Raw genomic sequence first — 23543 nt, 5'->3', positions numbered from 1 at the left:
AATGGGAATTTAAAGGGTAGGAAGCGGGGGGAGAGGGTATCAGCTAGTCAGTTGCTGAAATCCACCAAGATCTCGGAAACAGAGAAGTCTTGGTGGCTGGCAATGTGTTTTCTGAGATAGTCCTCTTTGAAGCAGAGGTAAGGTACTTGTGTGACAAAAAAAAAAAAAAAAAAGTCACTGTCAGGGCTTAGTGACGCAGTTCACCTCTCTGTTTTCCTCTGTTGTTCCTACTTCCAGCTGCTGGGTGCCACTGACTGGGCTTCCCACAGAGGAGACCTCCCTCCATTTTGCCTATCCTGACTCCATGGGGAGCTTCTCAACCCACTGGCCAACCTCCCCCTTCACAACCTCCCTCCTAGTGGCCTACAGCCAGTTGAACCCCCCCGATTAACAGAGTGGGCGGGCCTGGCAGTCCCCTCCTCCTGCAGGACCCCACTGGTCACCCAAGTGGCCAGGCATTTGGCATACAGACACCACTCTCGTTCCTCTGGTCGCGGTCCATTATTAAGCTCTAGGGACTCATTCATTTATGGTGTGACAGCTGGTGCCCTGGGAATATGTGCGTGTCCAGGTAGGACTCCCTTGCAATCATCGCTCTGGATGTGGAGTGAGAGGTCACAGAGAAGGATGTCAGGCCCCGCCGTGGGGTTCATTCTTCCTGAGCTCTGCTAGGGTAAGCTCCCCTAGACCACTGGAGGTTCAAGGGCTTACTTAGGCTTTGAGCTGAACTGGATGAGAGAGCAAATTTACAAGGACATAACCCCGCGGGGCGCCAGGCAGCAGGAAGAACTAACACTCGCCACCACTAACGATGACCAATCCTGTACAAGAATTGGCATTTACTTCTCATCTAGGGTGTGTCACGTACTGGGATTTGTCAGGGGTGTCACGCGTAGACTGGGACTCACGACTGGGACTCACCTAGCGCCGCCTCTGTGTACTGGTGGAGTAAGTATATTCAAGTTGGGACCATGAGAGTCTAGCTCGGAGCAGAAGAACCTAGAACATAGAAGCCCTTCTTTAGGTCCAAGGAACAAAACCCAGCTCCAGCCAGTTTAAGGCAAAAGGGGAAGTTTATCACCGGGCTGGGCAAGGGGGTGAGAGTGGGGATGGTCTCAGGAATCTCCAGGCAGAGATACAACCAGGCCTCAAGACAAACTTGAACCAGAGCCTGGCTGAAACCACCCCTCCCTCTCTTGTCCTCACCCGTCTCTGCAGACCAGTTTCCACCCCTAGCTCAGCTGGCAAATGGTGCCTCGGCGTCTCATTAGTACCCGCTCCAAAGCTGAAACGGAATCTCTAGTCTGACTTCAAAATGCCAAAAGAGAACTATTTGGGGCCTTGCTTGAGTCTGGGGCTCGCCCCCAGGCTATAGCCAGGGGGATGGGTCACAAAATGTGATCCTCATTGCTGGGGTTCATCCCTGGGGGGAAGGCGGTCATCATGCACAGGGCAGACACTCCCAGAGATGTCTCTCTGAGGGGATTGTCACCCCAGCTACAAATCACTTTATGCCCCTTGCCCTCCAGGCTGCCCTTTAGGCGGGCGGGAACAGCACCTCTTTTGCTCAGCACAGTGTCTGCAGCACCTGGCACAGCACCTGGTGGGAACACAGAGAAAGGAAATGGTAAATGTTTGCTGGAATTAATTAAGAATATAATTACATTATTTAATCACACACACACACACACACACACACACAATTTAGATTAAGTACTTATTGTCCCCATTTTACAAATGGAGAGCCTGAAACACATACAGTTTAAGCAGTTTTTCTCTGGTTACACAGCTGGAGCTGGGGCTTGACACTTCAAGGTCAATCTAGCTCCCAAACCCACAGGCTTTCCACCATTCATTCAAAGTGCATTCACCGTGCACCTGTTATACGCCAAGCCTATTTTAGGAACTGGGGAGACATCATGAATCAGACTCAAATCCCTTCCGTCATGAAGCTTCCGTTTTAGGGGAGTAAAGAGACAATATTCCAGACAGATAAGAAAAATATATAGCCGGCTGGGCAGTGATAATTGCTACAGAGAAACATAAGAGAATAAAGGAAATAAAATAGGGCGGGGGTAGGAAGTGGGGAAGGTTGTTATTATAGGGTGTCGGGAAGGGCTTCTTGCTGAGAAGGTGATATTTGAACATGTACCTGACAAAAGGTGCAGGAGGGAGTCACGTGGGAGAAAAGCATTCCAGGCAGAGGGAACAGCCCATGCAAAGCCTCCCAGCAAGAGCAAGTGAGGGAGGGATAGCTATGATGAAATCAGAGAGGGCCTTGGAGATTGGAGAGGACTTCAGCTGTTTGAGGAAAGTGGGCCACTGGAGGCACGTGCATAGTAAGGACAAGACCAGCTCTGCATGAGGACAGGGTCAGCCCAGCTTCCTGGGTGACAGTAGGTTGAGGAGGGAGTGCAGCAGAAGCAGGGAGACTGGGCCACGGGGCCTCTCTTTTGAGAGGTGGACCTCTCAGAACTCCCACCGTCCAATGGCCATCTAATCGACCAGTTAGAATCCACATTTTGGGGGCGCCTAGATGGCTCGGTCATTAAGCATCTGCCTTTGGCTCAGGTCATGATTCTAGGGTCCATGAATCGAGCCCCGCATCGGGCTCCCTGCTCAGCGGGAAGCCTGCTTCTCCCTCTCCCACTCCCCCCGCTTGTGATCCCTCTCTCGCCATCTCTCTCTCTCCATCAGTTAAATAAATAAAATCTTAAAAAAAAAAAAAAGAATCCATATTTTGTGTTCTGTGCCCACTGCCACCTCCTACTCCTGGCTTTCACTGACACCCATCTGAGCTACCCCCGCAGCTTCTATTTTGGGAACACAGTTCAAAAGCCCTGCAAGGACCCTGCCTGTCCACTTGGACTCCAGACTTATTTGATAATACCCAGACAGAGACCAAGGACTCGTGCGATCAGTGTAAGCTGAGGAACCTTTTAGGCTGCATTGCCACCGCCCAACAAGTTCTTTTCAAACCGCTCAGGTTGGGGGGGGCGGTGGTGGAAAGGAAAAAAAAAATCTCATGAGTCGCCCTGCCCCAGCTCCGTTCAGGACAGCTGGACCATGGGCCTGGCTGGGCTGACTTCTTAAAACCAGGAAGGTAAATAATTGTTAGAAATCAGCCTCTCAGCCCGAGGAACACACATCCTGGAACCCTGACCCTCCCCGCCCCCTCACCCCTCTCACCCCACTCGCCCCAGGGCAGGGGGTACCGCCCCACAGCAAGTCAGCTTGCCTGCACTTTTCCTCGAGGGGAAGAATCATCTAGATCTGCAACCAGTCAGGGAACCATGGGCCACGTGTGGCAACTGAGCCTTTGCAACATAGCTAGTCTGAACGGAGATTTCCAGAATAAAGGACTGAAGTATCTTATTACTCATTTGTAATCATACACTACATGGAAATCATAATCATTCACGAACATGAAAATATTGGGGAGTTAAATAAAAATTATCATATGTTATTTTCACCTTTTTTTTAACCTTTTTAATGTGGCTACTAGAAGATTTTTTTTTTTAAGTTGTTATTTATTTATTTGACCGAGAGAGAGAGAGAGAGAGCACACAAGCAGGGGTTGCTGCAGAGGGAGAGGGAGAAGCAGGCTCCTCCAGACGATGTGAGTCTCGATCCCAGGGATCCCTAGACCCTGGGATCATGACCTGAGCGGAAGGCAGACGCTTAACCGACTGACCACCCAGGAGCCCCTACTAGAAGATTTTAAATCACATCTGTGTCTCGCATTATAATTCTATTTGCTAGCACTGCTCTCAAGTTACGACTGGCTCCCCCCTCATCTGCACAGAACAAAGCTAAGAGAGGCACAGACAGCTCAAGCGTGGTTATTTTGTGAGCTGATAATGGGAAGAAAACCCGGACTTTGTTTTCCTTGTCTATTTCACACATATCAGAAGGAGAGAGAGCAAGAGACATTGCAAGAGGCCCAACCCAGGAAATGGGTGACAGTCTGCAACCACCTCCAAGCGGGCCCCCTTCACCTACCCAAAGTACGTGTGGTGGGTGCTGCCAGATTCCCCTATTATTAGAAGCAGGGAGGCTCCTGGGTGGCTCAACCGTTAAGCATCTGCCTTGGGCTCATCCCAGGGTCCTGGGATCAAGCCCCACATCGGGCTCCCAGCTCAGCAAGAAGCCTGCTTCTCCCTCTCCCACTCCCCCTGCTTGTGTTCCCTCTCTCGTTGTGTCTCTCTGTCAAATAAATATTTGAAAAAGAAGAAAAAGCAGGGCCCCGGCCACATCTCTGGGACACTTCAGAATCCCCCAGGGCACCTCAGAGGAGTCCAAATGCCTCACCATGGCCTAGGAGTCCCGTCCCGGTGCAACCTGTCAAACTTGTCCTTCCAGCCTTATCTCGTACACTGCCTGCCCCTATCACTTCACACATTCATTCATTCGACAAATATTTATCATTACTTCCCACATGCCAGGCAAAATGCTGCCTACTATGGTCAGGTGGTTAGCAGAAACAGACACTAAGACCCCCGTGTCATGGGGGATGACAAGCAGGTAAATAGAGGCAATTACAGCACAGGCTCAGGTAAGAGCAGCTGCAGAGCAAGCACAGGGACTGTGGGTGCACCAGAGGCACCTAAACCCACCTGGAAGTCCCAGAGGGCTTCCTGGAGGAGGTGACATCCCAGTTGAAGAATTTGAGTTGGCCAGACTGAAGCTGGATGGTGGCAAATACCCTATGCAGGGGAACTCTGAGTTCAAAAACCCACTGGAAGTGCAAAGCAGTGGACAGAGCACACAGAACTCCAGCCAGATGGCGGGGCATGCCATCTGGCTGGAGGGCAGGGGCCAGTGGCAAATGACTGGCCTAGGGTAGACGGCAGGGGCTGCTCAAGCCCAGAAAAGGAGTGTGGTGGATACCCTGAAGGGTTTATTCTGCAAGAGTTTTAAGCAAGGGGGGTCCTTTTTCACACCCGAAAAGCCTTTCCCCTTCGGTTGGGTTCAAGTCCCACCTCCCCCAGCAGGAGCCACGTCCAGGAGGCCAACCTAGGCACTTCGGGCTTTAAAGGAAACAGAGCAAGGGGCTTGTACGGGCTCCAATCCAGGGATGAGGGTACTGGGCCTGGGTTTGGGGATCAACTGGTGTTGGGATTTGGGGCTGAGGCAGGATTCGAGTCTGGGGCTGGGATTTGGGGGCTGAATTCAGGAACAAGAGTCAAGGTTGTAGTCTAGGATCTAATTCCAGAATATGGAGCCTGCGGCTGGGGTGAGGAGTTGGAGCTGAGGTTTCAAGCCAGATTTGGGGTTGGGATCTGAAGCTGGGGCTGGAATTGGATTTGGAAATGGGGCTGGGGGTTGGGGCTGAGATGTGGATTAGGGGTTGCAGTCGGAGCTAGGAAATCTAATCAGGGTTTGAAAGTGCACCTGGAGTTGGAATTAGACTTAGGCTAGAACTAAAGCTGAGCTGGGCTTGAAGCCGGGGCAATGGGTTAGGGTCCGGACTCTGGGGCAGATAGACAACATTCCTCCTACTGCCCAGATCTGAGAATTGTGTTCGAGCCCTAACAGCAGCGACAGAAGCCCCTCCCTTCCCAGGAATGCCTCAGCCCGGCGGATGGAGCTGTGCCACGTCAGCCAATCGGCTCAAGCCCTGCCTAGAAAACACCTGTTGATCCCCCTCCCCCCCCCAACACACACCCCCAGGCCTTACCTGGACGCAGGTTAGGCAGGTGAAGCGCCTCCCCGGAAACGGAGCTGGAATGCCTCACCTGCCTGGCCCAGCCTGCTCTGATCGGATCCAGCACTTCCAGGCTTCTTGTGAGTCCCCCATGATCCCCTACCCCCACCGCCCCCACCTTCTCCCCCCTGGCTCTGCCTGAGAACCTCCACCCCACCCCCAGCCCGGCCCCACTGTCCTAGCACACCTGTGCTAGCACCTTCAGACCAGTGAAGTCACAGCCCTGAGGAATGCTGGGATTCAGTCTGGCCCCCTCCTAAGGCCCCTCCCCCACCTCCCTTGAGGGCATCTGCACCTGCTCCTCCTACCCTGTGTGTGCGGCTGCCCTTGCAGAGGGGTGGGGAAGGACCAATCATCGAGGGTGTTAACCCCTCCCGGGCCACCTTCATCATTTTCCTGGAACGACCCTCGACCCGCATCCTATGTATAAAGCAGGAGTCCTCTCCTGAATTGGCGGGGAGAACATGTATTCTTTTATTTTAAAAAGAGTTCTTTGGACATCTATGCATTTGAAGCGGAGATGTCAAATGACTCGCCCCCATCCTTCAAGATAAATATATCGTCCTCACTTTTCCAATAGGGAGACTGAGGCTCCAAGAGGGGCTTCTCTGACCCTCCCCTGAGCTCCTCTTCTGACTCCCCCACTCGGGGCTTTAATCACATATACGCACCTGCTGTAAGCCGGCTTTCCTTGAAGGCAGGGACCATGCTGCTTTATTTTGCCCAGTTTGAATCATATTGGCTGGCCTCTAGAGGAAGGTTAAATGTTAAACGAGTAACCACTGTCAGGTCCCTCATCAGAGTCCCATGGCTGGTAAGGACAGCAGCTGGGGTTCAAGGACAGAGCCCTCCACCGTTTGCTCCACTTTAGAATAATGGTGGAGGAGGAGGATGGCATGGGGGGGTTGTGAGAGGGAGAATGGAGAAAGGAGGCAGGAAGAGGGGCTTGGGTGGGGATGATGTGGCAGGAGGCATGGGGATGGAAGCAGGGACCCTGTGGAGAGAGGTTTACAGGTGGCCTCCCTGGGACGTGCACTTCACAAGGAAGTAAGGCACATGAGAGGAGGAGGAGGAGGTCTAGGCTAAGATGACAGAGCTTGGGCCGGGAAGTGTTGCATCAGAGATAACTAGGGAACATGAAGGTGACGATTGGCTTGTGGGTCTGGAGCTTAGGAGGGAGATCCGGGTTTGGGGGAGAGAGGGATCGGGGCACCAGCAGCTGTGGGTAGGAAATCAGATGAGATGTGGGGGAAGGGGAGAGTTAGGGATTAGATCCTGACCCACAGAGAAGTAGCTATAGTCCCAAGAAAGAAGGTTCAGGGTCAGGCTGCTGGTTCCAGAAGGGTTAAGTCATAAGCCCCCTCCCTCCCCACAACCCTGCCCCCAGGAGCCAGCGGTGACAGCTGAGGCCATGTGAGGCAGATCCTGAATGAGGCTTTATCTCTGCTCTTGGTCCTATCATCCACTGTGACACCAGCTCCTTCGGCCAGCCGGGATGGGACAGGCAACTGAGAGAGCCAGAGAGGTCAGGGGCTGGGCCAGGGGCTTCCCTGGAGGGGGTGGGGGATGTGTTATGTGGGGGAACTCTCCTGGGATCATTGGAGAAGCATTCCAGAGTGGCAGTGCTGGGGAGGGGGCTGTCGGGGGACACTGGGGAGGATTCCCAGGGGTCATCCCCAAGGCTCCCAGGAGAGACCATAAAGGGTGAGTCGTTTGGGGAGGTAACAGGTGTGATCCCCCCTGCAGGTGATGGTGACCACACCCCGGACGGGGAGAGGAACAGGACTCTGGGCCTCTAGCTGCCAAGCAGGTGGTGGGGGCTCTAGGCCATGACCCACACCCTCTAACCCCCAACACTGCCCTCTGCCCTCTCCCCCGCCCCCGGCCATGTCTGAAGGAGAGGCTCCAGCCCCGCCGGGCCCGGGGGGGCTGCCCCCAGACATGCTGGGAGAGCAGGTAGAGCTGTGGTGGTCCCAGCAGCCACGGCGCTCGGCACTCTGCTTCGCCGTGGCTGTGGTTCTGGTGGCGGGCTGTGGGGCGGGTGGCGTGGCGCTGCTGTCCTCCACCAGCAGCCGCTCCGGCGAGTGGCGGCTGGCGACAGGCACAGTGCTCTGCCTGCTGGCCCTGCTGGTGCTGGTCAAGCAGCTGATGAGCTCGGCCGTGCAGGACATGAACTGTCTGCGCCAGCCCCACCACGTGGCCCTGCTGCGGAGCGGCGGAGGGGCCGATGCGCTCGTGGTGCTGCTCAGCGGCCTGGTGGTGCTGGTCACCGGCCTGACGCTGGCCGGGCTGGCTGCCGCCCCCGCCCCGGCCCGGCCGCTGGCTGCCATGCTGTCAGTGGGCATCGGCCTGGCTGCCGCGGGCTCACTTCTGCTGCTGGGCTTGCTGCTGTACCAGGTGGGCCTGAGCGGACACTGTCCTCCCCTCCACGCAGCCGCCCCCGCCACCCCTGGTGACCACGGCGGCCACGGCAGCACCTTCAGCATCTCAGGCCGGCTGTCTGCTGGCCAGCGTCATGAGACCACGTCCAGCATCGCCAGCCTCATCTGACCAAGCCCCAATTCCCTTTTCCGCCCCCTGCCCCAGCAGCCACAGGGCTGCGCCAGGCTGTCGGTGTGCGTGGGTGGGTGTGTGCTTGCACCGACACATGCCGGGGAGTGTGCGAGTCTGTCCGTCTCCCCAGGACTGTCCGACCCTCTGTGGGGCTGCGTGACCTGTACTGAAGAGCCCACGTGTCCCCCTACCACAGGAAGTCATGGGGGTGTCTCCTGAGAAGTGGGGGTGTGTGACCCTGCCTCTCTCTGGGATCCCTGAAGACTCTTGGCCCTTATTCCCGACACCCCTCAGATGCAACCCTGCCTTGTAACACCTGTCAGGGAGCTCCCGGGAGTGACTGTTACCTGCCTAGCCCAGAGACCATCCCGGCAACTGTTCACTGAGGAGAGTAACGGGTGACAAAGTGAAAGGACACAGACTCCAGGAAGTGCCGGGACTGGACTGGAATCCCCCCATTTACCAGTCACCAGCTGGGGGCCTGGGCCAAGTGACTGAACCTCTCTGAGCCTCGGGTTCTGGAGAGTCACAGTCATGTGCTGTGAACTGGATCGTGAGGACCACATGCCATCGTGTGTGGAAGGACCAGGCACGTGGCAGGTGCAATAAAAGTGGTGGCCACTGTCATGGTGATTGTCTGTCCCTGGCCATCTCACCTAGAGAGCTTCCTTCCTCCTCCCCAACAACCCCCCCCCCCAACAACTGCCCTTCTACAGGTAATCCTGTGTATCTCTTTCTAGCTGACAAAGGTGCCATGTCCCCAGTCAGGCGTGTGGTTTCTCCTCATCGGTACCATGCGGGCGAGCTGGGGGGAGGAGGCGCTTCCCTTTGGGAAGGTGGTGGGTTTCTGGTCTGGGGTGGGGGGAGTGTGCCCCGAGTCCTTCATATTTGCTCCTGTTCTGTTTCGAGGTAAAGCCTGAAGCACTGGGGTTTCATCAGCTGGCTCCCCTGGAGGCCACAGTTCCCTATCTCACCTCTGGGACTGGGATATCTTGGCCTGTGTACTTGCTGCACTGGCTGGCCTCCCTCTGCACCACCCCCCCACCTGCCCCCCCCCCCCCCCAGGCACAGAAGGGTTGTTGGAAACCTCCCTGGGCTGTAAGAGTCACTGTCTGCTTGGGGTCAGCCCTGGAAGGGATCGCCCTTCTACGGCACAGAACTTCCTGGGTGGCAACGATCACCTCTAACGTCCAAGGTCAGGTGCCCCGCAGCCCTGCCAGGGAGTCAAGAGAGGCAGGGACACCGGACAGGCCTCCAAGGGGCGCTAAGTGTAGAGCTACCTGGGCTCTGACAGGGAGAAAATTGCTTTCAGGGGCCAAGATCTCTGGCTCTCCTGGAGAAAACGCTGAGCTGATGGATGAGGGAAGGGTGTTGCCGAGGAGGGAGCCAGGTGAGCGGAAACAAGAAGCCACGTCTGGGACCAGCAGAGCAGCAGAACCTCTGCCCAGGGACTATGGCATCTCCGACCCCACATATTCAACATCCAATCCCCTTCGTCCTCATCCTGAACCAGCTCCTCGTCTCATCTGGGAGCTGTGGCCTTCACCCAGAACCCAGGCTAGAAAGCGCAGCATGGTCCCCGACGGCACCCTCGCTTCTTCCTTATCCGGCGTCTAGTGACCACATCACCACCTGTGGACTCCCCAAACACATGTGCGTGGGGTGCCCGGCTCTCTGGGCTCACTCCTAGCGCCCTCCCCACCCATGCCTGATTTCTGCAGCCTCCCCTTGGGGCTCCCTGCTTTTGTTCTTTTCTTCTTCAGTTCATCTCCCTCCCAACCCCAACACACACCCGTGAGCCAGTGACTTTAGGGGAGGTGATGGGGTCAGGGGAATGTGACCGCCAGCTGACCCATGAGGTGGACGCAGGCGGTGGGAAGTTCCCCACCCCTTCTCCTGTCCTTCAGATGTGCGTCCCACTTGACTTTCCAGCTCCTGGAAGCTGCCCCAGGAATACAGCCTTGAGACAGTGGTGTGCTGGAGACTACCGGAATGGCACACGAGACTGAACCCACTGAAGGCCTCTGTATAAACTTTCAAGACCTGATGGGCAGCTCCAGAGATCTCCTTGTCTTGCAGCCACCCAAGAAAACCTCCTAAGTCAGTTCCCTTACCCATTACACCTGCCAGCCGCCGATCTAGAGTGGCCTGTCTCTGTGTCTCATCTCTTCCTGCCCTCTACGTGTGAGGGCCAATTTCAGACTATACCTGGGAAGCTCCAGGTGGCAACCCAGGGCTGTCCTAAAACGTTCAAGTCCTTGCCTGATCCCCCATGGCACGCACACTAACGTGCGGGCTCCCCAACATGATCTGGCCGCTCTCGCACCTCAAAGCAGCCCAGGAGCCAGCCGCACGGAACTGTCATGACCGTCCCATGTCCTCTCACTTCTCCCAGACTTCGTGTCTCTCTTCTCCTTGCCTTCATACACTTCAGACCCAGTTCTCTAGGCATCTTCCCCAGCCCTGTCCCCCAAAACTAATGAGTTGCCCATTTTCTATGCCTGGACCCACAACTGTAGGCACCAGTCTAGAATTCTTTCCTTGTGTGCCTGTCTCCTGAATCAGGATTGCGGTGTTACTCAGCCGTATGTCCCTCGCTCCCAAGGTGGGCCTGACACATAGTAGTTTTGCTGCATGGATGAAGGACTCAGCTTGGTTGGATGGCAATGTGTATGCGAGGATCAGGAAGAGACCTACCCAGAACAGGGACGGGTTGGGAACTTAGGCCACTGTCCACTATTGGCCTGGAATCTTTCTGCCCCCAAATGTTCCCTCTTCTGGGGCTCCCATTCTCATCAACTCCAGGGCCATCGAAGGACCACAGACTGCCTCTCCATCCTGTAATATGGGCAGAAGTCCTGTTTTTTTTCAGCTGAGTAAAGGTTAGACTCTTTGATGATGTTTCTTTTAAAAAACTAAAGGAAGGGTACATGGCTGGCTCAGTTGGTGGACCCTGGCAACTCTTGATCTTAGGGTCATGAGTTTGAGCCCCATGTTGAGCCTAGAGATTTCTTTTAAAAACCCAAACAAGAGGCAGACGGTTTCTTTGAGAAAAACAAACAAATAACATGCTACAACAAAAACAAAAAACTAAAGGAAAACAGAAACACAGTCCTAGAGAAAGGGGAGGGGAGGGGTTATACAGCAACATGCCACCACGGGCAAGGCCTTTGTTGAGCTCTCTGGGAGGGATGCCAGATGAAGAATCTGGCCTTTGCCCCCGAGGGCGGTTCCAACGGGCTGGGGAAGTAACACCACCAAACGCAGCTATAAGTAGCTTATAACGCGGGTCTGGGCGGGAGCTAGGTGGAGGCACAGGCAGGGCAGAAATGCTACTACTTCCGCAATCACTAGGGCTGACTTCCCACAACCTCCCACCTCCAGCTTGTTTGCTCAGAGCATCTCACTGGTTCCCATCTCAGTCCACACTGCCAGCAGCCATCCACTGGCCCCTCCTGTCTTTGTCTCCCTTCTGGTTAAGATTCCATGACCCATCATTTCACCCACTCCTTGACAGAGTCCTCAACTCCTTAGTCCCCCAACCTTTGGTCCCACTTTCCAGCAAATCCCCGCCCTTGGATAAATGCTCCCGTCTGCCTCATGGTGAACTGTTATTAGAGAAATCCACAGGGCCAGGCAACCTGGTGTCACCACCACCCATCTCAAGCGGTCCCCGGTTGTACTCATCAGTTGCACAAGCTTCCCTGGTCAGCTCCTCCTTCCACAGTGGCCCCCAAGTTCTCTCCACGACCTTCACACCCCAGCAAACACCCCCCCACCCCCAGGCTTGGCCTCCCTGTCACGAGAAAATGAGTCACGTGGCGGGAAGCCGTCACCTTGCTCCTACCAAATAGTTCCACCACCTTTCCTCTGGTCTGTGGAATGGCTGTGTCAGCCTAGCTGAGGAATTTGGACTTTGTCCTCGGGACAATGAGAAGCATGGAAAGCTTTTAATGAGGGGAAGTACTCTGCCCAGAATGGGATCTGGGACCGGCTGGCTGCGATGTAGAGCCGGGAATTGGCTTTAGGAGAGAACGAATCAGAAGAAATGTCCAGTCAGTTCCAGAAGGGCCGTTTCTGCTGGCCCCCGAGGGACGAGCTAGAGAGGTGGAGAAGAAAGGGTATCCCACAAAGAAGCAAGGGCAGGAGGAGGGTCCAGAGATGAGAGAACTTGGCTTCCTCAAGGAAACGGAGAGTTTGTGTGGCCCGAACCCATGCATTCATGGCCAAGAGGCAAGGGGGCACCCAGGGAGGAGCCCTTGGCCAGTCCCAGGCTTCAGCAGCTCCATAGTGGGTGACACCATTGCTTATGGTGAGGAGGACAACAGTGAAGGATTTTAAGCCTAGGAATGGCCTGGTCGGAATTGTGGTTTAGGACAATCATTCTGCCCGCATCATAGGGAATTAACTGGGAGGGGCAAAAACAGGGACAGGGGACTCCTTTGCGGGGTGAATGGCATCCCCAGATGGGAGATGATGGGGGCCCAGACAAAAGGGTGGCTGTCGGGACGGAGTGAAACACAACACATCTGATGGACATTCGGAGGGTGGGACCAACCTGTCTTTGTGACTGAGCAGCTTTTTAAGATGGGAGAGATGCGATGGGTTGATAGAATGTGGACAGAACCAGAAGTTTAAGACAGAAGGCAGCAAAGAGGCTGTTCTTAATGTCCCTGAGTGGAGAGGCAGGGAGGGTGGCTCCGGGGCCCTCGATGGAGGCCTTGGGCTTCCGACGCCACTTTGATAGGGGAGAAGAAAGAATGCAGACCAGGTAAGTTTGGAGCAGGAAGAGGAGGGAGGCGCTGGCCAACAACTGTTCTCTCTGTGATGCTGAGGCCATGTCAAGGAGCTGCTCAGGAGGAGAGGGGAATCTAGCCAAGGAAACAGCAAGATGGCCGGAAGCCTGGAGCCCGCGGGAGGCCGGATACCAGGCACGAACAGAGGCACAGGCAGGGTCGACCCTGGGCTTTTTTTTTTTTTTTTAACAGCGCACGGGGCCTGAGATGCAGGCCTCGGGCAGAGCCCCACCTGGAATGGGCAATGGGGAGACAACGGGGCAGGTGAGGTGAGGATGTTAGTGGAAGGTTGACCTAGTGGACCCTGAAATCCAAGCTGGTACCGGGTAAAGAGCAAAGCTAAGAGGGGGCTGATGGGGAGACAGTGGAGTGGTCTGGGCTTAGACAGAGGTCCCCATTGGGCAACAGGGGAGGGAGAGAGAGGCACTTGCCACAGTTTCCTCCTGGGCTCAGGAGTCACATTCCAGGTTCTCCGCTGTGTCACCTGGACGCCCTGATACTGGAAGAACATGTTCCAGAAACTTTTGATCTGTTCCAATCCGGGTGGTTCTTACATCATATCCAGTTACATCCCACATGCGACCGCAGGCTTCTGGGGACACTCAGGTGTCTAGAGCAGCTTCCTCCAGGCCTCAGGGGACCAACACATGCCCCCTCACGCTCAGCTTTCTGCACTCAGATGGGGGCTACCTTCTCGACTGTTCCCCAGGACCCGTGAGGCTCCTCGGGGCATAGGCATGGAAGTCAACCCCAGGGATTGGCTTGAGGCATAGCACTTCTACCCTCACGGCCTGCCCTCCCAAACCAGGCACTTGTGCCCTAAAACTTCTCAGCTCCCATTCCCTCGGGACGGGGGTTGCCAGCCCCGGCACAGTGGGAGCAAGTCCAAGAACCCAGAGGCTCCCTCTCTAGATCTGTTCATCGGTACTCTCGGGTAAGATCACAGCATTGCTGCTGAGTGAAGCAGGCAAGCTGCAGTTAACTTGTTTGTGCCTCAGCTTCTCAGTCTGTAAAATGGGGGTCCTGCCCAGCAGGGCGGTTGTTCCTACCGTTACTATGTTCTACAGTATCAAAGATTCTAACTCAAGTCCTTTACTGTCCTATCCTCACTGGGTTTTCTTCTTTTTTTTTTTTTCTTAATATTTTATTTATGGGGCATCTGGGTGGCTCAGCCAGTTAAGCATCTGCCTTCGGCTCAGGTCATGATCCCAGGGTCCTGGGATCGAGCCCTCGTCAGGCTCCCTGCTCAGCGATAAGTCTGTTTCTCCCTCTCCCTCTGCCTGCAGCCCCCTCTGCTTGTGCTCACTCTCTCTCTTCCTCTCAAATGAATAAATAAAATCTTATATATATAAATATTTTTTAATTTTATTTATTTATTTGAGAGAGAGTGTGTGTGTGTGCATGCCCACGTACTTGGGGAGGTAAGGGGGAGGAGTACAGGGTGGGGGTAAGAATGCTAAGCAGGCTTCACACTGAGCACAGAGCCTGATGTGGGACTCAGTCTCACAACCGGAGATCATGACCTGAGCCAAAGTCAAGAGTCAGACGCCCAACCAACTGAGTCACCCAGGTGCCCCAGATCTTCTGACCTGAGTCCTGGGAAACAGACACATTCAAATCTCCAGCCCAGAGTGAATGAGGAGGAAGGAGGTTTGGCAAGCTTCCCCTTCAGGATGAAGACTGGCCCCCCGCTGTAGGGAGCCAGCTCTGAGGGTACCCAGAAAGGTACAGCTAACACTTGCTGTATTCTACAGGACAGGGTGTAGAGGGCTGGGGGCAGAGGCAGGCTGGGGCGAGGGCCTGAAGCCAGAGGAGGGAGGACAGAGAGGTCTGGCTGAGTCCCAGGCCTCCCACGATACTAGCATCCCTGGGCCTTTGAACCCGTGGACCCAAATCAAGCTCCCTCTTTGTGTACACAGGGCCCAGCATGCAGAGCACAGTGGAAACCACTCCTCAGAGGAATCCAGGAAAGCCTCTCAGGACAGGGTCCAAGGTTCCTACAACCCCAGGGACCTGCTCAGCCAGGCATGATACCTACAGCAGGTTCTGGGAGGAAGCTCTCCCTGCCAACCCTTGCTGGGTCCTGGGCTCAGGAAAAACAAGCCCTTACCTTCCTTGGATCCCTCGGACGTTCTGACCCAGGTTCTGAAGGGTATGTGACCATGGGGACAGCTGAGCTACTACTCTCTAGCCCAGAACTCAGGACAACCCCTCCAGGTAGGCACTGAGGGGGCATAAGCGTAGGGAACAGGCCCAGCTGCATTTCCAGCAGCTCTTCCCTCGTTCAGGGTGTGCCCTCAGCCCCCTAGTTCGGCTACTCAAGGTCCTTCTCAAGGTCTCAGGCTGGGGCAGCCTATGCTGCTGTCCCAGACACGGGGACTTTCCAGGCCTGCAAGGGTCAGACTGTCTCTGGACTCAGGAACAACAGCTAGGGCTGGGGACACATGCACTGGGCTCCCCTGCCACGTCCTTCTCCGCTGACAAGCCCTTGAATGTCAGTTTCCCTAGTTGGTCCTCCACCCAGTCCCTGATCTCATTCACTCCTGGGTCTCAGTGACCCCATCACAGAGTAGTCCCAAACCCACACCGGCAGGCCGGACTTCTCCCAGGTGAATCCAGCTGTCCCCGGGCATCTCCCCTTGGAAATCGCCCATTAAGCATTGAATCCTTGTTCCCTCAAAGCCGGCCCCTCCCCAAGGCACCCAGCCACCCGACCAGAAATCAGGGCAACTTCGTTGCCTCCTTCCTACTCCCCACATCAGGAGCAGCAAGCCCGCCAACCCTGCCTCCCTGTGTGTCTGGAATCTCTGTTCCCCACCACACCTTAGGCAGGTCTTACCTCCCTCGGGGTCTCTCCCTCCCGACCCATTGGCCCGGCATCCAGAATGACTTTTCTATCACGATTACATCACTCCCTGACTGTCCACAGAGGAGCCTCAGCTGCTCTCATATTGAAATGCAAGCTCGGGGCGCCTGGGTGGCTCAGTGGGTTAAGCCTCTGCCTTTGGCTCAGGTCATGATCTCAGGGTCCTGGGATCGAGTCCCGCATCGGGCTCTCTGCTCTGCAGGGAGCCTGCTTCCTCCATTCTCTCTCTCTCTGCCTGCCTCTCTGCCTACTTGTGATCTCTGTCTGTCGAATAAATAAATAAAATATTAAAAAAAAAAAAAAAAGAAATGCAAGCTCTCTTGGTGCCAAAGCCCTAGATGATTTGGCCTACCCTTCGGCTTCATCACTGGCCAGGGCCCCCCTCGACTCTGCCCTGCAGCCCTCCTTCACCAACCTTTTTCTCAAGCCCCTCCCTGTATCAGTCCTGCCCTCACCTTCCTTCTGTGCTGGCTCCTTCCTCAAAGGCCAGCGCTGCCTCCAATGGGTGTATGCGGGGTGACCATCGGATTCATGATGACTTCCCCTTGTCTGGGAATGACCTGGAACAAATAGGAAGGCTCCCAAAATCACACCTGCACTAACGGAGCCTGCCACCGTTCAGAGCTGGTTGGACCAGTGTGGATACCTGACCCACGCTGGGCTGATGAGACTTGAAGTACTCACCTGAGTACTTGAAACCTGGAATCAAGAACTTGGGGGTCCCAGGCATGGAGTCTCATTAATGTCCACAAATAAGAGTACGTTCCTGTCCTCAGGCTCCTGGAGCCACTTGCTCCCTGCCCTCCTGAGTCAGCTGTCCCTTTCATTCTCTTCCCATTGCTTGCAACCAAAAGAAGCTTAACTCGCTCCCTTATTCGATCCTTGCTGGGATTATTTGGTTTTCTGGTGTTGAGTTGCGTAAGTGCCTTATACATTTTGGATACAGACCCTCTATCGGATATGTCATTTGCAAGTCTCCCACTCAGCAAGTTGTCCTTTAGTTTTACAGAAGACATGAACGGACGTTTCTCCAAAGAAGACATCCAGATGGCCAACAGACACATGAAAAGATGCTCCACATCACTCGGAAACAGGGAAATGCAAATCAAAGCCACAATGAGCTGTCCCCTCACACTGGTCAGAACGGCTAAAATAAGAGGATATGGAGGATGGGAGAAAGGGAAACCCTCATGAACCGTTGGTGGGAGTGCAAACTGGTACAGCCATTCTGGAAAACAGTATGGAGGTTCCTGAAAAATCTTAAAAAAGAACTAGCCTACGACCCAGGATTCACACTACTAGGTATTTATTTACCCAAAGAATTCAAAAGGATACATGCACCCCTATGTTTATTGCAGCGTTATTTACAATAGCCAAATTATGGAAGCAGCCCCAGTGTCCATCAACAGATGAATGGATAAGGAAGAAGTGGTACACACACACGCGCGCGCGCGCGCGCACACACACACACACACACACACACGGAATATTATTCAGCTCTAAAAAAGAATGAAATCTTGCCATTTGCAATGACAAGGATAGATCTAGAGAGTATAATGCTAAGCAAAATAAGTCAGAGAAAGACAAACAGCATAGGATTTCACTCATACATGGAATTTAAGAAACAAATGAACAAACGGGGAAAAAAGAGAAACCAAGAAACAACTCTTTACTACAGAGAGCAAACTGATGGTTACGGGGGGGGGGGTGCGCAAGGGGGTGGGGGATCTAGGGGATAGGGATTAAGAATACACTTGTCATGATGAGCACCAAGTAACATATTGAATTGTTGAATCTCACACACACACACACACACACACACACACACACAACTGCCTCCCTTGCCCCAGTTTCCCCACCAGCAAGGATGAACCTGCCTTCCTCCTCTTGATCAACTCTTGGTAAAGTCTCCCACATCTGACTCCCTCCCTCACCTTTCATCTCCTCACTCCTCAGCCTGCAATCATGACACAAACTTGAAAAATATTTGTTTAGCTTCTGCCGTGCGCAAGAATGAGGACACAGAATGAGGCACGGCCTGTGGCTTCAGAGAGTTCACAGTCTAGCCAGGGGGACAGGCACAGTAAGAGGGACGTACAAACTCTCATACAGATTACAATCTACTGTGGCCACAGAAGGGCAGAGGGACTCACAGGATGCCGTGAGAGGGAGGGCTCACGAGAGGCCTCCTGGAGGAGGGGATATGCGGGCAGTGTCTTCCAGCTACGAGTGACAAGGAACACTTTTTTCTTTTTTTTTTAAGATTTTATCTGTTTGAGAGAAAGCAAGAGAGACAGAGGAAGAGGGAGAAGCAGACTCACTGCTGACTGAGCAGAGAGCCCAGTGTGGGGCTCGATCCCAGGACCCTGAGATCATGATCTGAACTGAAAGCTGACGCTTAACCGACTGAGCCACCCAGGTACCCCGACAAGGAACCCTTTACCCACAAGCCCCAATTCAGGAAAATAAAAATCAGTGACTCTTTCTTACTTTCATTTAAAATGAAAATCAATTTATTACTACCTGTGAAAAATGACATGTAACCACGTAGATTACTCACTTCATTGATAAAAATTCAGTAGGAAACTTGGCACACTGGTTTTCACCCACTCAACGGTTATCATTCCAGCACACCAGAAATGCTGGCAGGTAGACGGGCCAGAGGGTCTCTGTTGGCCAGGGATTTTCATCACTGTCATAGAGGATTTCTTTATAATATTTATTTATTTATTTATTTGAGAGAGAGGGAGAGGGAGGGAGAGCACAGACGCACTGTGAAAGCAGGGGGGAGGGACAGACGGAGAAAGAGAATCCTCAGCAGGGAGCCCAATGCAGGGCTCAATCCCAGGACCCTGAGATCATGACCTGAGCCGAAATCAAGAGGCAGCCGCTCAACCAAGTGAGTCCCCCTCCGGGTGCCCTCTGTCACAGAGGATTTGAGAGAACAGAAGGGCAGTGTAGGCCCGGGAGAGCATGTGAGGAAAAAGCGCATGGAAAAACACCATGTGGGAGAACAGAAATAACAAATAATTCGTTTAGTAGGGAGTGAAGTTGGGAAAGGCAAGAAAGGGAATCAAGAGGTTGAAAGAGGCCTTATTTCCCAGGCCAGGCCCTTGTGGTTGTCCTGAGAACAGCAGGGAGCCATTGAGGGTTACAGAGCAAGAGAAGGTTTGTCACTTTAGTAGCCAGTGTAAGGGAAAGAAGGGTTGCTCTACCCCTGGTTCGCCCTGAAGCCCTAGATACCTCTGTCCCTGAGCCTCACGGTCCCCGTGTAGTCTCCATTATCCTTACATTGTCAGGTATGGGCACGGGGTTGGGGTGGGGTGTCCAGAGATTGGGACTCAGAAGGAAAAGTTGTCCCTGCTACCCTCGGTTCCCAGCCCGCCAGCCCCGGGCTGAATGTAATTGTCCTCGATGAAGCCATCATCATCCTCTTCAGCCACCTCCGGGCAGACCCCCTTCCCTGTCCTGGGCAGCGGGCGGTGCTGGTAGCTGGCACGGTATTTGCGGCAGACGTGGCATTTGGCAGCAAGTGCGATGAGGAGAGAGAGGACCACAGCCCCCAGCACAACCCCTACCAGCACGGGCCATGCCCGGGCCCCAGTGCCCACTCCAGGGGACATGGACGATGCTGTTGGGAGCTCTGAGGGCTCCACAGTGGCTGCAGAGGAAGGGACAGCATTATGGATGGGGACCCCAGATGGGTTCCCTGGGGAAACCGAAAGGTGTGGGGACGGGGTCCTTCCCCCAACCTCTCCCCACTTCCCTGGCCTCCTTCCCACTCACTCACTTTGGTTTGTCTCATGCATGGAGGGGCCTGAAGACACCGGTGAGCCTCGGCTTCTGCCAGAAAAGCTTGAGCTCCAAGGAAACCCCCAGATGCCAGGCAGCCCCAGATGCCAGAGTCCTAGAACATACACACATAAGTGGGTGTCCGGGGAGCACAGGTGCACGTTCTCAGGCAGACGCACGGCCACGTGAGGGCACTGCACAATCTCTGGACACTGGACAGTTGGCCACAACCGGCTGTGCACAAAAGAGAAATGAGCCGCACACCTGGAAATTGGCTATCTGTAAGGGAATGCTGCGGGGTCCGGCTCTGCAAGCCTCAGAAAAAATCAATGCGGGAACTTACTCAATGTTATGTCTGATTCAAGCTCTGGACAACGTGCTCACAGACCCCTGTAATGTGGGTATAAACAGGATCCCCTCTCTGTAGATGAGGAGTCTGAGGCCCAGAAGGGTGAACTAACTCAGCCAACGTCCTAGGACTTGAACCCAGGTCTCTGAAACCAGGACTCAGAGTCCAGTCTGCCATACCGCTTGGTAGGCTGAGGATGGGAAGTGGGTGCAGAGACAGCTCGGCTCCCAGGGGTTGGACAACGGCAATTGCTTAGAGCTGATGAACCAAAGTAGAGACCACATGTGGAGGAGAGTGCCAGTCCCTGCCCAGGCAGGGGACCCCACTCCTCCTCAGTTAGGAGCTCCTGCTACCCAACCTCAACCCTCAGCTCTTCAGACACATCCCTCGTCCATTGACCTCCATTTGCCCCCAAGGGAGGCAGTATTCAGGGAGTAGCCAAATGCAGATCACCTGGATCACGAAATGATCAGGATAAGAACCACTAGGGCTAGGGAGGAACAAGAGGAGGAGCACCTGAATTAAGGGAGGATCTGGAGGAAGATCACCTAGGCTTGGGAACACCAGCAGGAGGAGCACCTGAGTCAGAGGAATGTCTGGGGGAGCAACACCTGAATCTGAGGAGTATCTAGAGGAAGAGCACGGCTGCCAACCACTCACCCATTCACTCACTTCACCTAGCTTAGGGAAGTACCTGTCAGAGGAACAGCTAGGGCTGCAGATTATCAGAGGAGTACCTGGGGAGGAATATCCAGGCTAGGAAAGCACCTAGGAGAGAAGTGTCTAGTTTAGGGGAGTACCTCCCTTGTTATTTAATATTGATATCTTCCTGAAACCCTCCCTCCTCTCCTCCAACCTGTCACCAAGCCTCATCAGTTCTTCCTGGAACTCAGTATCTCTGGAATGGCTCTGCCCCTCCCCTGCACCCCACCGCCACTGCCCCAGTCCAAGCCACCTTCATCTACAGGACCTCCTCATCCATCTTTTTTTTTTTAAGATTTTATTTATTTATTCAACAGGCAGAGATCACAAGTAGGCAGAGAGGCAGGCAGAGAGACAGAGGGGGAAGCAGGCTCCCCGCTGAGCAGAGAGCCCGATGCGGGGCTCGATCCCAGGACGCTGGGATCATGATCTGAGCCGAAGGCAGAGACTTTTTAACCCACTGAGCCACCCAGGTGCCTCCTAATCCATCTTGCCCCACCTCCAGTCCCCGGAGTCATGGGCCTTAAAGCCCAAATCTGACCCCATCACTCCCCAACTCTTAAACATCCTTCTAGCGTCCCCCAGGCCCTCAGGGCTGCATGTAGATTCTCAGCCTGTTCTTCCAGGCCCCAGAATCCAGCACATGGCCCTCGGGCCAAACTAGCCCTCTTGTCCACAGTTCCCTCCCCCATGCTACACACACACACACACACACACACACACACACACAGCTCACCTCCCTCTTGTTGCCCAGCCATCCCATCCCTCCAAGCCAAATCAGACCACACCCTCCTGTGAGGCTGTCCCAGGACCCCCTTGGAGGACCCCTTCCCTGGCCTACGAAGTCAACTACTCAGCAGAAGTGGCCAGTTACTAGATGGGCAGCTGCCTGGGGCCAGGGACCAGTCTGGTTCATGGGTGGCCTGGTGCTAGCGGAGAGTTGGTGCTCAGCTAGCGGAGAGCTGGTGCTCAGCTGCTCAGGGCGTGTAGGAGAGGAGGAAGGGGGAGCTGGAGAGTGAAGCGGGGCGTCAGAAAGGAGGGCTCAACCACTCATTCACTCACTGGGTGCCTACTCTGGGCCCCACTGGATCCTCAGGAAATCAGATTTTAAATGGAAATGAATTGTATTCAAATGGATGTCTCTAAAATTTCACTCCTACTCTTTTCCTGCCTGCCCTGACCCTGTGACTCCTTCTCAAGGACACACACACCCCCACAGGCTGTCACCCTGCCCCCACATGTCACATCTCTTCCTTCCACAAACACACAGTCTCTGATCTCACAGACATACACACTCCACCCTGATTTGGGGCTCCTTTTAAAACTCCCAGGAGCCCTCAGAGATCTGTGGGATCCCCCTCCCAGGCCCCCCAAAGTCTTCCCCTCTGCTCCCCACCTGTAGGAACTGTGCAGAGTCCAAGGAGGAAGCTTCCGGCTGGGGCGGGCAGAACGCGGACAGGTGGGTGGGCCCGAGCTGCACCTGACTCACCTGGGGACGCGGCCGGCAGGCGGGGCCTAATCCTCAAGTGAGGGCGGAGGGCCCGGCTGCAGGCGAAGCCTCCAATCCGGAGGTTTAATTACTCTTCTGGCTCAGCTTTTGCAGGGAACCTTCTGGCGCAGGCCCCACCCCCACTCCCAGCGCCGGGTGAGAAGTCGGGGGAGGGGGCAGCGTGTGCCTGGGATCCAGAGAGGGCGTCCTACGGGCTCTAGAAGGAGCAGGCAGGCATCTCAGCAGAGCGACTGCTCAGGTCGACGGCCCCATAAGCTAGTGTGTTTCCCATGACCCGTAAAAAGTCCAGATTGAAGGGGGAGTTCTACAGGCCCGGGAAGGTGGTGGCCCGGAACTGGAGGGGAGAGGGAGGGAGTTCTTCCCCGGCAAACCACAGGCACCAAGGACACTCAGAATGGCCTGCAAAAATGTGTTGTGAGCCGAAGCTGGGGGGCTGGGGGGTAGGGGGTGGGGAATGTTGAGGTCAATGGAAAATGTACCTGTGCCCTTGGGGTTTACTTGTGTGCCTAGGTGTCGACCAGGATAGAGGCTTCTAGCCTTACCATCTGGATTTGGATCTTGAGGATCCTGGGAGCCCACAGAGCCAGCTCGGACCCTTTCCCTCTTGCCTTCCTCCTCATCCCAGACCTAGTGCCTTCTTGTCCTTTAAGACCAAGCTCGGAGTCACCTTCCCGAGCATTAGGTCCTGGCAGACTAGTCCCGCCTTCTCCCTGCAAGCCCCACTTTCTTGCCCAGGCCGCCCTCCCCGGAGCTTTCCTGGTGCTCCCCTTCACACACACACACACCCCCACCCCATCCCCCGCCCTTCCTGATCCCGACAGCAGGGTTCCTGGCCCCTGACACTGGGCAGATTCTCGATAAATATTGAAAGGAGGAAGAGTAAGAACTAAGAAGTCACAGGGCACAGCCAGAGCAAGGGCTGCCCCTAGGGCGTGTCCGTGGGACCCTGGGACAACCAAGTGGCGGTCAGTTCCTGCAGGACCTTGAATATCTTAGTTTGGAGTTGAACTCCTGCTGCCAGTGGCCCCTTCTAGAACTCTCCTGCCTGGTCTGTCACCTACCTAGGCACACTGCGCCAGCCACACCAGACTGTTCTCTATTCCTCCGACCCGAATGGTCTTCCCTCCCAGGCTTTGCTTGGGCTCTTTCTGGGACCCCAACCCCGCCCTCCAGCCCCTCCCCGACGCGTCATCCCCCACCTGGCTGATTATTCTCTTTTTTTTTTTTTAAAGATTTTATTTATTTATTTGACAGAGAGAGATCACAAG

General features: G+C 54.6%; 2 protein-coding genes across 2 annotated transcripts; one reads left to right on the top strand and one right to left on the bottom strand.

The window, feature by feature from the left end:
- The first annotated feature begins 5678 nt into the window (after positions 1–5678).
- On the top strand, positions 5679–8886 carry TMEM125 (transmembrane protein 125). The gene is made up of 3 exons (XM_080800525.1): positions 5679–5787; positions 7095–7232; positions 7454–8886. The coding sequence occupies exon 3, from the start codon at positions 7595–7597 to the stop codon at positions 8255–8257; it is 663 nt and encodes a 220-aa protein (XP_080656651.1). The 5' UTR covers positions 5679–5787; positions 7095–7232; positions 7454–7594; the 3' UTR covers positions 8258–8886.
- A 9529-nt stretch (positions 8887–18415) lies between these two features.
- On the bottom strand, positions 18416–22199 carry LOC308340992 (type III endosome membrane protein TEMP). The gene is made up of 3 exons (XM_080800536.1): positions 22162–22199; positions 19713–19829; positions 18416–19583 (listed from the first exon to the last, which is right to left on the bottom strand). Exons 2-3 carry the CDS (start codon positions 19729–19731, stop codon positions 19264–19266), a joined length of 339 nt encoding a protein of 112 aa, XP_080656662.1. The 5' UTR covers positions 19732–19829; positions 22162–22199; the 3' UTR covers positions 18416–19263.
- Between the last annotated feature and the right edge of the window lie 1344 nt (positions 22200–23543).

The sequence above is a fragment of the Martes martes genome (assembly GCF_963455335.1).
Source record: "Martes martes genome assembly, chromosome: 4".
Lineage (NCBI taxonomy): Eukaryota > Metazoa > Chordata > Mammalia > Carnivora > Mustelidae > Martes > Martes martes.
This window is presented reverse-complemented; position numbering and strand designations above follow the sequence as displayed.

Excerpts from the sequence above, each read along its gene's own strand:
- TMEM125 (XM_080800525.1), top strand. The coding sequence starts at position 7,595 with ATGTCTGAAGGAGAGGCTCCAGCCCCGCCGGGCCCGGGGGGGCTGCCC.